This window comes from Phoca vitulina, unplaced genomic scaffold (assembly GCF_004348235.1).
Source record: "Phoca vitulina isolate PV1807 unplaced genomic scaffold, GSC_HSeal_1.0 scaffold104, whole genome shotgun sequence".
Classification (NCBI taxonomy): domain Eukaryota; kingdom Metazoa; phylum Chordata; class Mammalia; order Carnivora; family Phocidae; genus Phoca; species Phoca vitulina.
The window spans coordinates 114376-129222 of NW_022589807.1; the positions used below are offsets into that span (position 1 = coordinate 114376).

At 37.5% G+C, this 14847-nt stretch overlaps 1 protein-coding gene across 2 annotated transcripts in view; it reads left to right on the plus strand.

Annotated features, from left to right (window-relative positions):
* Window positions 1-14847, plus strand: part of MFSD14B (major facilitator superfamily domain containing 14B) — a 69362-nt gene that overhangs the window by 15413 nt on the left and 39102 nt on the right. For both annotated transcript variants that reach the window (XM_032397827.1, XM_032397828.1), the window contains one exon: window positions 10728-10823. In XM_032397827.1, the coding sequence (XP_032253718.1) occupies window positions 10728-10823 (96 nt within the window). The remainder of the gene's footprint in view (window positions 1-10727; window positions 10824-14847) is intronic.

A 14847-nucleotide genomic window follows, 5' to 3' on the forward strand; every position in this document is an offset into this window, starting at 1 on the left:
AGGACACTGGTTTCAGAATTGTTATCTGTACCATTGTGGGGAACATATTTATCAATTAGAGTACAGTGCTTATGTGAGGTTTCTTTTGCCTTCAGTCTTGCAGACTAGTCATTCCTAATGTTATTTAGATCACTAACTTTCCCCCCATTCTCTTCAATGAAGTTGAGTCATGCATTCTTTTTTTTTTTTTTTTTTTAAGATTCTATTTATTTATTTGACAGAGAGAGACACAGCGAGAGAGGGAACACAAGCAGGGGGAGTGGGAGAGGGAGAAGCAGGCTTCCCACCGAGCAGTGAGCCTGATGCGGGGCTTGATCCCAGGGCCCTGGGATCATGACCTGAGCCAAAGGCAGACGTTTAATGACTGAGCCACCCAGGCTCCCTGAGTCATGCATTCTTAATACAGTTAGCTCTTTGTCACATTCTGCAGTCCATGCTGAGATTCTCTGCCCTCTTAAACATTTTTTTTTAATTAACATGTACTAAGGTTCACTCTGTGTTCCGAAAGTCTGTGGGTTTTGACAAATACATAGCACCACTTACCATCTACCATTACAGTGTTATACATAAGTTTCACTACCTGAAAAAGTCCTTTGTGCTTCAACTGTTTAACCTTACCTCTTCCACCCCTAGCAACCACTGATCTGTTTACCACCTCTGTAGTTTTACCTGGAATCATACACCATATAGCCTTCCAGACTTGCTTCTTTTCACTTAGCAATGTGCATTTAAATTCTGCCATCCAGCAATTGCATTGTTTTAATTTGCATTTTTAAATGATATATGCTGAGCATCTTCTCATATAGTTATTTGCCCTGTCATTTTTGGTTAGGAGTCTGTTCAGAACCCCCCCCCCCCAACCCTGTTTTATAATTAGGGGATTTATTAGCTCATTTAACAAGAAATCTGATGGAAAGACAGTTTCAGGATTGGTTCATTTAGCATGTAAGCAGTATAATCAAGGACCCAGGTCCTTTGTGTTTTCTGTGTATTGACTTGTCTGGCTCTTCTTGTCTCAAGGTGGCTGTCATTATTCCAGCCTTCACACACCATCAGCAAAGTCCAGAGGCAGCCAAGAGACAGTCAGCCTCTTTGTGTGTCTTTCTCTCATCTCTTTTTTTACCACTGCATTTTTTTATTGAGATATACTCACATAAAATTGACTGTATTCCAGTGTACAATTTTTAGTATATTCACAAGTTTATGCAGCCGTCACCACTGTCAGAACATTTTCGTCTCCCCAAAATGAAACCCAGTACCCATTAGCAGTCACTCTTCATTTTCCCCTGCTCTCAAGCCTTGGCGACCACTAAGCTGCTCCCTCCCTTTGGAATTGTGTAGTCTGGGCATTTCACTTAAATGGAATGATACTATATGTTGTTGCCTTTCCTCTTGGCTTTTCTCACTTAGCATTATGTTTTCAAAGTTCCTCCATGTTGTAGCATGAATTTATACTTTATTTCTTTTTACAGCTGAATAATACTGTATTGTATGGATATACCACTTTTTGTTTGTTTATTCAATCAGTTGGTAGACATTTGGGTTGTTTCCACACTTGGTTACTGTGAATAATGTTGTATGAACATTTGTTTACAAGTTTCTGTATGAACGTATATTTTCAGTTGTCTTGGGTATTGGAGTACAATTGCTGATAATTATATGGTAACTGTTGAACATTTTGAGGAACTGCCAAACTATTTTCCACAGTGGTTGTACCGTTTTAAATTCCCAACAGTTCTGTATGAGGGCTCCAATTTAATTCCTCATCAATGCTTGTTATTATTTTTTTTTATTACACCCATTCTAGTGGTTCTGAAGTGGTACATCACTGTGGTGGTACATCACTGTGGTTTTGATATTCATTTCCCTGGTGGCTAATGATGTTGAACGTCTTTTCATGTGTTTATTGATCACTTGTATATGTTCTTTCTTTTTAAGATTTTATTTATTTATTTGACACAGAGAGAGAGACAGCGAGAGAGGGAACACAAGCAGGGGGAGCGGGAGAGGGAGAAGCAGGCTCCTGGCTGAGCAGGGAGCCTGATCCGGGGCTCGATCCCAGGACCCTGGGACCATGACCTGAGCGGAAGGCAGACGCTTAACGACTGAGCCACCCAGGCGCCCCGCCCCTGTATATCTTCTTTCAAGCAATGTTTGTACAAGTCCTTTGCCCGTTTTTAAATTGGGTTACTTGTTATTTTATAAGTGAGTTGTAAGAGCTCTTGATTCAAGTCCCTTATCAGGTATGAGTTTTGCAAATAATTTCTTTGACTCTGTGGCTTGTCTTTTTGTTCTTTCAGCAGTGTTTTTCACGGAGTGTAAGTTTTTAATTTTAATGGAGTCCAACATATCAACTTTTTCTTACATGGATAGTGACATTAGTGCTGTATATACAAACTCATTGTGAAACTAAGGGACCTCCTTTTAGCTCTGTGATCTATTTTCAGTTCCTTTTTTTTTTTTTTAATTGTGGTAAAATATATGTAACACAAAATTCACCAATTTAGGCATTTTTAAGTGTACAGTTCAGTGGCATTTAAGTACATTAACATTGTTGTGCAACCATTACCATTGTCCATCTCCAGAACTTTTCATCATTTGAAACTGAACTCTGTACCCATTAAAAAATAATTTATTGTTTCCCTTTCTCTCTATCCCTGGATGACCACCATTCTACTTTCTGTCTCTTTGAATCTCATATAACAGAATCATACAGTATCTGTCCTTGTATGACTGGCTTATTTGACTTAGCATGATGTCATCAATATTTAGCCATGTTGTAGCGCTTATCAGAATTTCCTTCCTTTTCATGGCTGAATAATAGTCCATTGTATGCACATACTATATTTTGTTTATAAATTTATCTGTCAGTGGACATTTGGATGGCTTCTACCTTTTGGCTACTATAAATAACGATGGTATCAACATGGGTGTACAAATATCTCCTTGAGATCCTGCTTTCAATTCTTTTGGATATGTACCCAGAAGTGGAATTACTGGATATTTGGTAATTCTATTTTTAATTTTTTAGGAACCCCCATGCTGTTTTTTCACATTGGCTATACCATTTTACAGTACCACCAACAGTGCACAAGGGTTCCAGTTTCTCTACATCCTTGACAACACTTGCTGTTTTCAGGTTTTTAAATATTTTTTCTTTTTAATCATAGCCATCCTAATGAGCACAAGGTACTATCCTTGTTGTTTAACTTTGCATTTTCCTAATGATAAGTGATGTGGAGCATCTTTTCATGTGTTTTTTTTGTCCTTTGCCCATTTTTTAATCAGTTTGGTTTTTTGGTCCTTGAATTGTAGGAGTTTTTTATATATATATAATCTGGGTAATCCTCATTGGATATATGATTTGCAAATATTTTCTTCCATTTTGTGGGTTGCCTTTTCACTCTGTTGATAATACCCCTTGATGCACAAAAGTTTTTCTTTTTGATTAATCAGATTATCTGTTTTTTTCTTTTGTTGCCTGTTCTTTTGGTGACATTGAGGAAAGCATTGTCAAATCCAATGTCAGGAAATTTTCCTCCTATGTTGTCTTCTAAGAGTTTGTAGTTTTAGCTTTTACATTTAGGGCTTTGATCCATTTTGAATTAATTTTTTGTACATGATGTGAGGTTAGGTCCAGCTTTATTATTTTGCATATTATGAATGTCCAGTGTTCCCAGCACCATGTGTTGAAGAGACTACTCTTTCTCCATTGAATGGTCTTAGCACTCTTGTTGCAAATTATTTGGCAAGTGTTTATTTCTGGACTCTCTATTATTATATTCCATTGGTTTATGCTAGTACCACACAGTTTTGATGAGCTTTGTAGTATGCTTTGAAAGCACGAAATGTGAGTACTGCAGTTTTGTTCTTTTTTAAGATTGTTTGGCTGTTATTTCAGGGTCCCTTGAGATCCCATATGAATTTTAGAATGGGTTTTTCTGTTTTTGCAAAAAATGTAATTGGGATTTTTGTAGGAATGACATTGAATCCATAGATCATTTAGGGCTATTCACATCTGGACAACATTAAGTTTCCTGATTCCTGAACATGGAATGTCTTTCTGTTTATTTTTGGTCTTCTTAATTCCTTTCAGCAATGTTTTGTAGTTCTCAGTGTTGAAGTATTTTGCCTGCCTGGTTCATTTTTCCTGAGAATTTATTCTTTTTGATGCTATTGTGAAAGGAGTTGTTTTTGTAATTTCCTTTTTGGATTGTTCATTGTTAGGGTATAGAAATGCAACTGAGGGGTGCCTGGGTGGCTCAGTCAGTTAAGTGGCTGCCTTAGGCTCAGGTCATAATGTCAGGGTCCTGGGATTGAGCCCTGGGTCAGGCTCCCTGCTGAGCAGGGAGCCTTCTGCCCCGCCCCTTCCTCGCTCATGCGGTCTGTCTCTCAAATAAATAAATAAAATCTTTTAAAAAATGCAACTGATACTTGCATGGTTTTTTTGTTTGTTTGTTTGTTTTGGTCCTGCAATTTTGCTGAATTCATTTATTAGCTCTAAAGTTTTTTTTGTAACCTTTAGGGTTTTCTATATGTAAGATGATGGCATCCCCAAGCAGAAATGATTTTACTTCTTCGTTTCCAGTTTGGATACTTTTTATTCTTATGTAATTATTGTGGCTAGAACTCCCAGTACTATGTTCTATAAAAGTGTTGAAAGCAGGCATCCTTTTCCTGTTCCTGATCTTAAAGGAAAAGTTTTTTAAGCCTTTCACTATTGACTGTGATGTTAGGTGTGGATTTTTCATATGTGCCATTTATCATATTGAGATAATTTCCTTCTATCCCTTTAAAGATTTTTTTTATCATGAAAGGCTGTTAAGTTTGTCAGATGCTTTTTCTGCATCAGTGGAGATGATCATGTGTTTTCCCCCCTTCATTTTAATGTGGTGTGTTCCATTGATTGATTTTCATATGTGAACTTTTCTTACATTCCAGGAATAAATGTCACTTGGCCATGGTATTAGAACCCTTTTAATAGGCTGCTGAATTTAATTTGCTAGTATCGTGTTAAAGATTTTTGTATCGTTAGCATAAGGGAAATTAATCTGCAGTTGTCTTTTCTTGTGGTATCTTTTTCTTTGGTACAGGTAAATACTTTCTTCATAGAATGTGTTAGGAAGTGTTCCCTCCTCTTCATTGAGAATGATTGATTTTAATTCTTCTTTAAATGTTTGGTAGAATTTACCATTGAAGCTGTGAGGGCCAGGGCTTTTCTTTGTTGGGAGGTTTTTGATCACTGATCCAATACCCTTACTAGTTGTAGGTATATTCAGATATTCTATTTCTTCATGATTCAGTCTTAGTAGATTGGGTGTTTCTAGATATTTGTCCATTTCATGTAGTTTATCCAATCCATTGTCCTACAGTTGCTCATAATACTCCTTTATAACCTCCCTTTCGTTTCCAATTCTAGTAATTTAAATCTTCCCTCTATATTTCGTAGTCAGTTTCACTAAAGATTTGTTAATTTTTTGATAGTTTGACGATTCTTTGTTGCTTTTCTGTTCAGTATTGCATTTATTTCTGCTCTAAGCCTTTATTATTTCTTTCATTTTTCTTTGCTTTAGATTTGCTTTTCTAGTTTCTTACAGTGAAAAGTTAGGTTATCGAAAGCAGATTTTTTTTTTTTTATAATAAGGTATTTACAGCTAAAAACTTCCCTGTAAGCACTGCTTTAACAGCATTCAACAAGCTTTGATATGTTGTGTTTTCATTTTTGTTCATCTGAAAGTTTTGTGATCTTCCTTGTGATTTCTTATTTGACCTATGGTTATTTAGGTGTATGTTGTTTAATATCCACGTATTTGTAAATTTTCCATATTTTTTATATTACTGATTTCTAGTTTCATTACATTGTGGTCAAGGGAACATAGTTTATACGATTTCAATCCTTTTAATTTATTTAGACTTGTTTTATGATATTTCTGTGTACACATGAGAAGAATATACTGCTGTAGTTGGAGTGTTCAGGTAAATGTTTGTTAGGTCTAGTTAGTGTAGTGTTACTAAAATCTTTCCTTCCTTGTTGATCTTCTAATTGTTCTATTCATTACTAGAAGTGGGTATGGAAGTCTCCAACTATTATTATTGAATTGTCTATTTGTACCTTTTATTTTTAAAGGGTATTACAGTTCTGAATAGCCAGAGTGATGTTAAACCTCTAGTCACTTCTCTTTGGGAGAGAATTATGGTCAGCTTAGTTAACAGGACTGGGTCTAGAAGTTGTTTTCCCTTTCAGGCAATACAATGTTAATTCCTCAAATTAGAAAAAAAAAAATTCAGTGCTTCAATATTTCCTATGATGCATAGTATACAGACAGTCTTTTAAACAGAATGCTGGGGACCATGTCTTTTATTCACCTACAGGCTAACTTCAGTATGCTAGGAAAATCATCAGTTTGCACCCTGGAGCGAGGGCCTTCTGGCTCCATTTTAGAGCGGTTTCCCTTTATTGATTTTCACGGCTATATGTGGACTGTGGGATGAGATTGGAGAACTACAAAAGGGATCTCAAGAAAGTTTTGAGTTTAAACTTAATCATGAGGGCAAAGGGAGGGCGGTTGTATCACTTAATGATTGCTACATAAGAAACTACCCCCAAATTTAGTGTTTTTAAAACAGCAACCATTTATGACAATTCTTTGGGCTAGGGTCAGCTTGGGGTTCTTCACTGGGTTTGTTTGGAGTTACCCATGCTTCCATAGTCATCTGCAGGCTTGATGGAGTTGGGTGATCTAAAACAGCCTTGTTCCTCTGTCAGGCAGCTGGTAATGGCTGTTCACTGGTTGGCCCAGATGGCCTGAATAGGGAGGACTTAATATGCTTGTGCCAAGAAGGCATTTGCATGTGGTCTTGAAGACCTCTGGAGGCCTAGGTTCAGAAGTCCATGTTGTCACTTCACCTGACATCTCTTGGTTTGAGTCAAGTTGTTAAGCCTGCCCAGATCCAGGGAAGTGGAGAAATAGACTCTACCTTTGGATGGCATAGGCAGCACATATTGCAAAAAGATTATGTACACAGGAATGAGATTCAGAATTTGTAGCTCAGTTTTTGCAGTCTTCTGCAAGTGTCATATGATAACATAGGTATTTTAGAATGATCACTCTGAGTATGGTATCAAGAAAGATTTGAAGAAGGAAGGGAAGAGAAGTCAAGTTAGAGTTAAGAGGCCATTGCAGTCCTCTGTAGGAGAGATGGTCGTATGAGTGAATAAAGACATCACCACATACTTATCATCTAAACATCTCAAGCTGTTCCATACTGATTTATAAAGGGGCAAATGGAGAGAGGAGACGTTGAACTGATCCAGAAAGGCTGCACTAGATCAGGCTCAACTGGAAATAATTGGTTAGGTTGTGTTAAAGTTTTTCTGATTAGCTCAGATAATTTAAGGGAGAAACTTGTGATCTTTTTTTTTCATCAGCATCCTGGCCACCAAGAGCTTAGGAAGAATTGGAAGGAAGGCAGATTTATTTGTCACCTTCTTCTTTTTTTTTTTTTTTAAAGATTTTTATTTATTTAACAGAGAGAGAGAGAGCACAAGCAGGCAGAGTGGCAGACAGAGGGAGAGGGAGAAGCAGGCTCTTCGCCGAGCAGGGAGCCCGATGCAGGGCTCGATCCCAGACCCTGGGATCATGACCTGAGCCGAAGGCAGCCACTTAACCGACTGAGCCACCCAGGTGCCCCTATTTTTGTCACCTTCTTATATCCAGTTGCCCACACTAAGTTCCCACTGTACCAAGGCCTGCCTGCCTGTCATAGTACATTTCTCTCATGTATCACTGGTACTGGCTAGGAATAGTTGATAGTTCAATTAAAGTAATTTATGTAGAGGTGAGAATAAGAAAGTGTTTGCATTTTAGAAGAGATGTTTGTTAAACAACTTCTAATTGATACATCTAAGCATATAATATATAAACAAAATGTAGGTTGTCTGGTTTTTTTTTTGCAAGGTGTTAAAATAGCATAATGTCCTAAAATATATCACACAGATTAAAGTGTGTATCTGTTTTTATGTTTAATCAGCATTGCCGCTACATGGATCTCTATCCCAGTGGTCTCCATAAATAGAACTTTATTGCCTACAAAAGCACCAAACCATGGAAACTGCAAATAAGAAATAAGAGTTACCTTCTTATGCTTCCTATGCGCTGTTCTCAGAGTTTTTTGAGATTCTTGTATGCATGATGCTTAATAAATAAAATGATTCAAGAGCAATATTGGGCTGTTTATTGACATGCTCACCCAGTGTTCAGAAGCAATTGTTTTGTAGTGTGGAGTTGGTGACTATCAGAATTTTTACCCAAATAACTAGAAATTATTAGTAAGTGCATATAGGCTACTTTACTTTTTTAAAATTCATTTTTGCCACTGCTTCTAGTTTTTTTCTGTAGATTTTAAAACAGATTCCAAACATGCTGTCAGTTCACAAACAAATGCATTAGTGTGTATCTCTAAGAGATAAGGATCTTTAAAAAACACACCTTCAATACCATTATGTTACAAAGAGTATAATTCTTTAGTATCATCTAATATCCAGTTCATTTTCAAATATCCATGATTGTCTCAGAATTGTCTTTTTTCCAGATAGTTTGAGTCAAACCCCAAAGTCCCAGAATATTGCTTTTGGTTAATATTTCTTAAATTTCTTTTAATCTATATACTAACATAGTTCTCCCTCCTTTTTCTTTTTTTCTTTGACCATACCATTTCCTTGTTGAAGAAACTGGGCCATCTGCTTCAAAAATTTTTCTACATTTTGGGTTTTGCTGTTTAAAAGATCAGAGAAAAGATGTTAGTCTCTGAAGAAGAGATCCTTCTTCCATCTCATAAATTTTGTAGAGTGCTTACTACTATAGTGGGGTGAGAGAAGGGCTATTTGGATACATCATTGAACAAAGACAAAAATCCTTTCCTTCATAGCATTTAAATTACCATTCCATGGGCAGTAGACAAAAATGAATCCTAAAGTTTGTTGGAAATCCTCTAGAAAACAATAAGAGCATAACAAAAGGGGATAGGGAGGTGTGGGACCTCCTTGGACTAGTGGGATGTGGGGCTGACTGCCCTGGAAGTCTAAGAGAGTGGAGCAGAGGAGTTGCCGGGATCTGATTTACATTTAAACGGGGGCACTGTGGCTGCAGTGCAGTGGGTGAAGGAGCAAGGGTGGAAAGCTACTCTGTAACCTGGGCAAGAGGTGGTAGAGGATTAGATGGAGGGCAGTGTGGGGAGAGCCAAGGGTGATGGCAAAGTTTCTGTCTCTAGCAGCTAGAACGACTTAACGCAGAAGGTCTCAGAAGGCTTAATCATAGGCAGAGGCTGAATAGTTGCTGCCATTTCCATTCACTATTCTGTTGGTAAAGGACTATTGAAAACTATTCCTTTTTGGAAGATTATGTTAAAGGCCTTTTGGTTTGGAGGGGGTGAGTTGTTAGATGCTTAATTTTTTTTTTTAACTTTGTAAAATGCTTTCTGTTTTTGCAAATGTCTTATTTAATGGCATTTAAAGGTACTTTTCATTGGACATGGCAAAAATTTAGAAATTCACGAGTTTGTATTTTTAATAACATTTGTTCTTGGCTCTTTGAAAATTTTCAAAACTACAAAAAAAAGTTAAAAGTAAAATTATATTCCCTTCATCTAAATTCAGCAGTTGGCATTTATTAACATTTGCTTTAGGAAGTACGTATGTACCTTTTCGGTTTTTTTGTTGTTGTTGTTTTGCCAAACCGTTTGACGGTAAGTTGCAGACATCAAGAATACCCAAATGATTAATATAAAGTCCATATTCATATTTTATCCTTTTGTTCCCTTTTCCTCCAGGATCCCCCATTTTGTTGTGTGACTCTCGCCTCCTTTAATATGTATGAGTCTCCTGACCTTTACTTTCATCTTTTATGACATTGACATTTTTAAGGAGACCACGCCTGTTATCTTGTAGAATGTCCCACAATCTGGATTTGTCTGATTATTTCCTTACGATTAAATTCCAGTGAAATGTAGATTTACTTCTACCTTTTAAAGACTTAAAAATATAAGCATAAGAATAGTGAGGGCTTTACAGAGTCTTTTGCAAGCATCACTTTCAGTTACTACCAAATGGTAGCAAGGTGCCTAATCTTGTAATAAGCGTTGTCATAGAATCAACATTAAGTTGAAGGGAATTTTAGATGTATCTCCAGAAGTCATAAACTGCAGGCAACTGGCAGAATAGATACAGTCTTAAAATGTAACAAACAGAAAGTTGGATTTTGACCCCCTGGTATGGACTGTGTTTTCCTTATTGTTCGTCCTCCCCCATCATTTAAATCATCTGTGCTGCTCCTGAAGCTTTTGAACAAGTGACCCACATGCCCACCTCTCTCTTTACATAGCTAGAGAAACCAGGCTTAGAAAGGCCAAGTTTCTGAGGGACACATAATTAGTAAGAGACAGAATAGTCAGGTCTTGGAACCTCAGTCTCTTAAAGACCCAGTTGATTCTCAACCAAAGCTCAGTTATTTGCAGTCATGGGACAAGTGAAAAAGTTTATAACTTTGCCACCTTCTGTGATTAGGCAAGGAATCAGGGATGCCACAGAATGAAGTTTTATCGTATATAATACAGGTAGGTCCTAAGCTTACTTCATACAGTCTTTATTTTGTGTGTTAGATACCATTTTAGCAAAATTGATTTCTTTTATCTGTCTACTATTTTTCATAATAACTTTCTTCCTTTTTTAGCTACAAGGCTTTGGCAGACCAAGTGTATATCATGCTGCTATTGTCATCTTCCTAGAATTCTTTGCGTGGGGCTTGTTGACAACTCCAATGTTAACTGTAAGTATTGCTGAACAGGTCCTTGTTTATGAAAGCAAAACAGAGGTTCTTAAGCATATATCCCCAGGGCCAAATGTTTAGGTATGTGTTTGAGAGAATCTCTTGACAGCGATTTAAGACTGCTTATTCCACTGTGTTGTTTCCACTGTGGAGACTAAGAACTACCTGCAACAAAACACCTGGGCTGCACGTTAAATATTCTTGGGTAGCAAGGCACTCCCACTGAGCCAGAATCTTAGAAGTGCTGGGAGTGAACTGTAGGTATTTAGGAAGACCGTGAAGATGCACAAGGGGAAATTATTGCAAAGCTTTGTTGAACTTTGTAACTTACTTTGTATGGATGTAATGGCCTTTGACTAAGAACATAGGAAATAGATTGGTAAGTACCTTGTAACAGTGATCATTGTCGTATTTGGTAGCTAACTTACTATAGCCACTTCTTTGCAGAGGCTGTACTGAATTTCTTAGCAAGAACCTGGATATTTGATATGTGTTGTGGTTAGAGGGAAGGGAAATGCTTAAGAAAGGTTTGGCATGTAGATTTTGGGTACTTAATTACTTTTTTATTTATTTTATTTTATTTTTTTAGACGATTTTATTTGGGAAAGTGCACATGCACGTGTGTGCACGAGCAGGGGGAGGAACAGAGAGAGCGAGAGAATCCCAAGTGGACTGAGGACAGAGTCTGACACAGGGCTCAATTTCAGGACCCTGAGATCATGACCTGAGCCAAAATCAAGAGTCAGACACTTAACTTGACTGAGCCACCCAGGTGCACCCCAATCACTAACAATTCTAATAAAAATATTTTAAAATTGAAGAAAAAGGTATTTTTAAATTGGCCTTACATTTCAGTTGTCTTAAAAATCATTGCTGGTTAACTCTTCCCAATCACCATTTTGCCTTACAAGAGAATCCCTTTGGATACAGATAAACTCTGGTCACAAATTAGCTTTAGAAAATAGGCAACTTTAAAGGGTGGCTGTTAGCCTTACATAAGACTTTGCTATTTTTAATTCTTCTGGTGCATTTAAAATAAAATTTGATTTAATTAAAATGACAGCTTGGATGGAGCAGTCAACTTAAAAGGTTGCCTGTGTTTTTAAACCTCTATTTTATTCTTTCTCATTATACTACGTTTTCCTTCCTGAGGCTTTACTACAGAAGGTAATTGGTTATTAGTTAATGGGGGTAAGTGGTCCCCGTTTTAAGTTTCATGAGCCTGCTGTGTTCACCACTGTTTGGGCTGCCTATGACACAGTTGGTGCTCAGTAGATATTTTCTTTGAATAATAAGTATATGAATTATAGGCACACGTGTGTGTCCTTGAGGGATTGTTTCTTTGAGACCTATTTTCAGTATGAATATAGACACACCAGGCTACTCATTGTAAGGAACTATGTTACTTAATTTTTGGTCTAGGCTCTCTGACTCTGGTCCATGTCCATGTCCCCCGCAACCCCCATGTGTTAAGCGTTTTAAATAGTTTAAATAGTATTTTTCTAAGGCAACCAGAAATCTGCTGTAGTGGTTCAGCAGGTTTCTCAATATAGAGTTAATCCTATAATCATGCTCTAGTAAGAATTCAAAGTGAAGAATACTTTAATATTTTTGAGGCCTTGTTAGAAATTCTGAAACCACCTTCCAGACAGTTAAAATCTTTGGGGACCTTTTTGGCCCTAGACCAGGTTGCCAGATCTCTTTTAATTTTAATTAATTAGTTAATTAATTTTAATATGCATGCAAAGACTGATGTGCCTTTTTTCTTACTGCCCAATGCAGATAATTTTCCTAGGGGTTCTTTGTCCTCGTTAGACCCTGGAATGCAGCCTTAGAAGCCAGCTAAAATGCTGCTTTATTTTCTCTTTGCAGTTTCTGAGCAGTTGTGCTGCTTTCAGAGATTTGGTTAAAATAAACATGTGAGGAGTACAGGGTTGCTAGCATCACTCTGACACACTATACTGTCATAGAAAAAGTGTTGCTGAGTCAGTAGATGGGTTCATTCTCTTTTTTCTGAGCTCTTGGTGTTGCTAAATTAAGCTAAATGTCCTTTAGTGTCCTATCTCCCTTAGCCTTTACATCACAGTTTGCTACCTCTGTTTTTGTTCTGATGTGGCAGGGCTGGTTCCTTTCACCTTTTTTATGGGGGGCAGGAGGGGGAGATTTTCTCTGGCATATCCCCTCTACTTTCTGCCTTTTCTGGTTGTACAGAAAACTGATAATGTTAGGTTGTTTGATAAGGAAGGGACAAAATTAGGGTTTGTTTATTACAGCAGGAGTTCGTTTATCCTCTTCCTTTATGTTGGGGTTTACTGTTGTCAGATAACTAGTTCTTGGCATCCTGCATCTATCACCCACTATGGTGTAACTATTAGGATGATGGTTCATGTGTGGGGTTTTTTTTCCGTGCTATAACTAGTGGACAGCATTCTGTCCTGTTTCCATCAGGTGAGAAAAACAGTCTGAAGTAAGGATTTGGAGATACAGAACAGTACCTACATATTAGTATTTTGTCCAATCAGACTGTCTGCATCCTAGCACTCATTAGAAGTGCTCTGTTTGAAGTAGTACAGAATTGGAGACTTTCCAGGATGGCGGAGAAGTAGGAGACCTTAGTTTTGTCAGGTCCCAGGAATTCAGCTAGATTGCTATCAGATCATTCTGAACACCTGTAAACTCATCCAGAGATCTAAGAAAAGAATTGCTATAATTCTACAAATAGAAAAGTGACCACGTTCTGCAAGAATGACAAGACAGAAAAACTCACCTCAAAAAAGAACAAGAGAGGGTACTGACAGCCAGAGACCTAATCAATATGGATATAAGTAAGATGTCAGAACTAGAGTTTAGAATAACGATTATAAAGATACTAGCTGGGCTTGAAAAAAGCATAGAAGACACTAGAGAATCCCTTTCTGGAGAAGTAAAAGAACTAAAATCTAATTAAGGCAAAATAAAAAGGGCTATTAATGAGATGCAATAAAAAATGGAGGCTCTAATTGCTGGGATAAATGAGGCAGATAGATGCCATTCCCATTGGAAATATGGACTTGGCCCTGCTTATAGTCATTCCCACCCCATTGCTGCTTTTCTAACTAGGTCTTAGTTTGCATTTCAGGGCCTTGGGGCTGTTACTTACACAGCCAGGGTGCCAAGACTGGTGGCAAGTTCCCAGTCAGTCCCTGAACGCTTGGTGCTTAGCTGGCTAGGGTATTCATGGTGATGGGTAAAGATTTAATTTTCTGTTACGCTGGTACATGAAACAATTTGTGTTTTGACCTTGTGTCTAGTGATTTTGCTGAATTCACTTATTAATACTAAGTGTTTATCTGCAGATTTTTACATACATGTTCATATATTTTGTGAGTGACAGTTTTTAAATCCTTCCAGTCCTTTTTCTTTTTCTTTTTCTTACTGCATTGCTGTGACATCCAGTACAGTGTTGAATAGAAGCGATCATAGTAGGCATCCTTATCTCATAGATGATATCTGTTGGAAAGTGATCTAAAATTTAAAATTCACCACTAAGTATGTTATTTGCTATAGATATGTTTTTGTAGATACTCTGTCAGAGAAAGGAAGTTCCCCTCTATTCCTGTTTTGCTTACAGTTAATTAGGTGTTAAATTTTATCAAATGAATTTTCTGCATATAACCAGATAACAACTAGATTTTTCCTTTATTTGAGTAATGTTGTCAGTTATATTGATTTTTTTAATTAAAAGATTTTATTTGAGAGAGAGAGATTACAAGAAAGGGGGTGTAGAGGGAGAAGTAGACTCCCCGCTGAGCAGGGAGCCCGACGCAAAACTGGATTCCAGGACTCTGGGATCATGACCTGAGCCGAAAGCAGACGTGTAACCGACCGAGCCACCCAGGTGCCCAGCTATACTGATTTTTGAATATTAGGCCACTCTTGCATAAATCCCACTCACTTAGTTTTGTTATATATTTATAACTAGAAGCTTGTACTTTTCATCCCCTTCACCCATTTCACCCACCGTCCCCTGCCTCTGGCAACCACC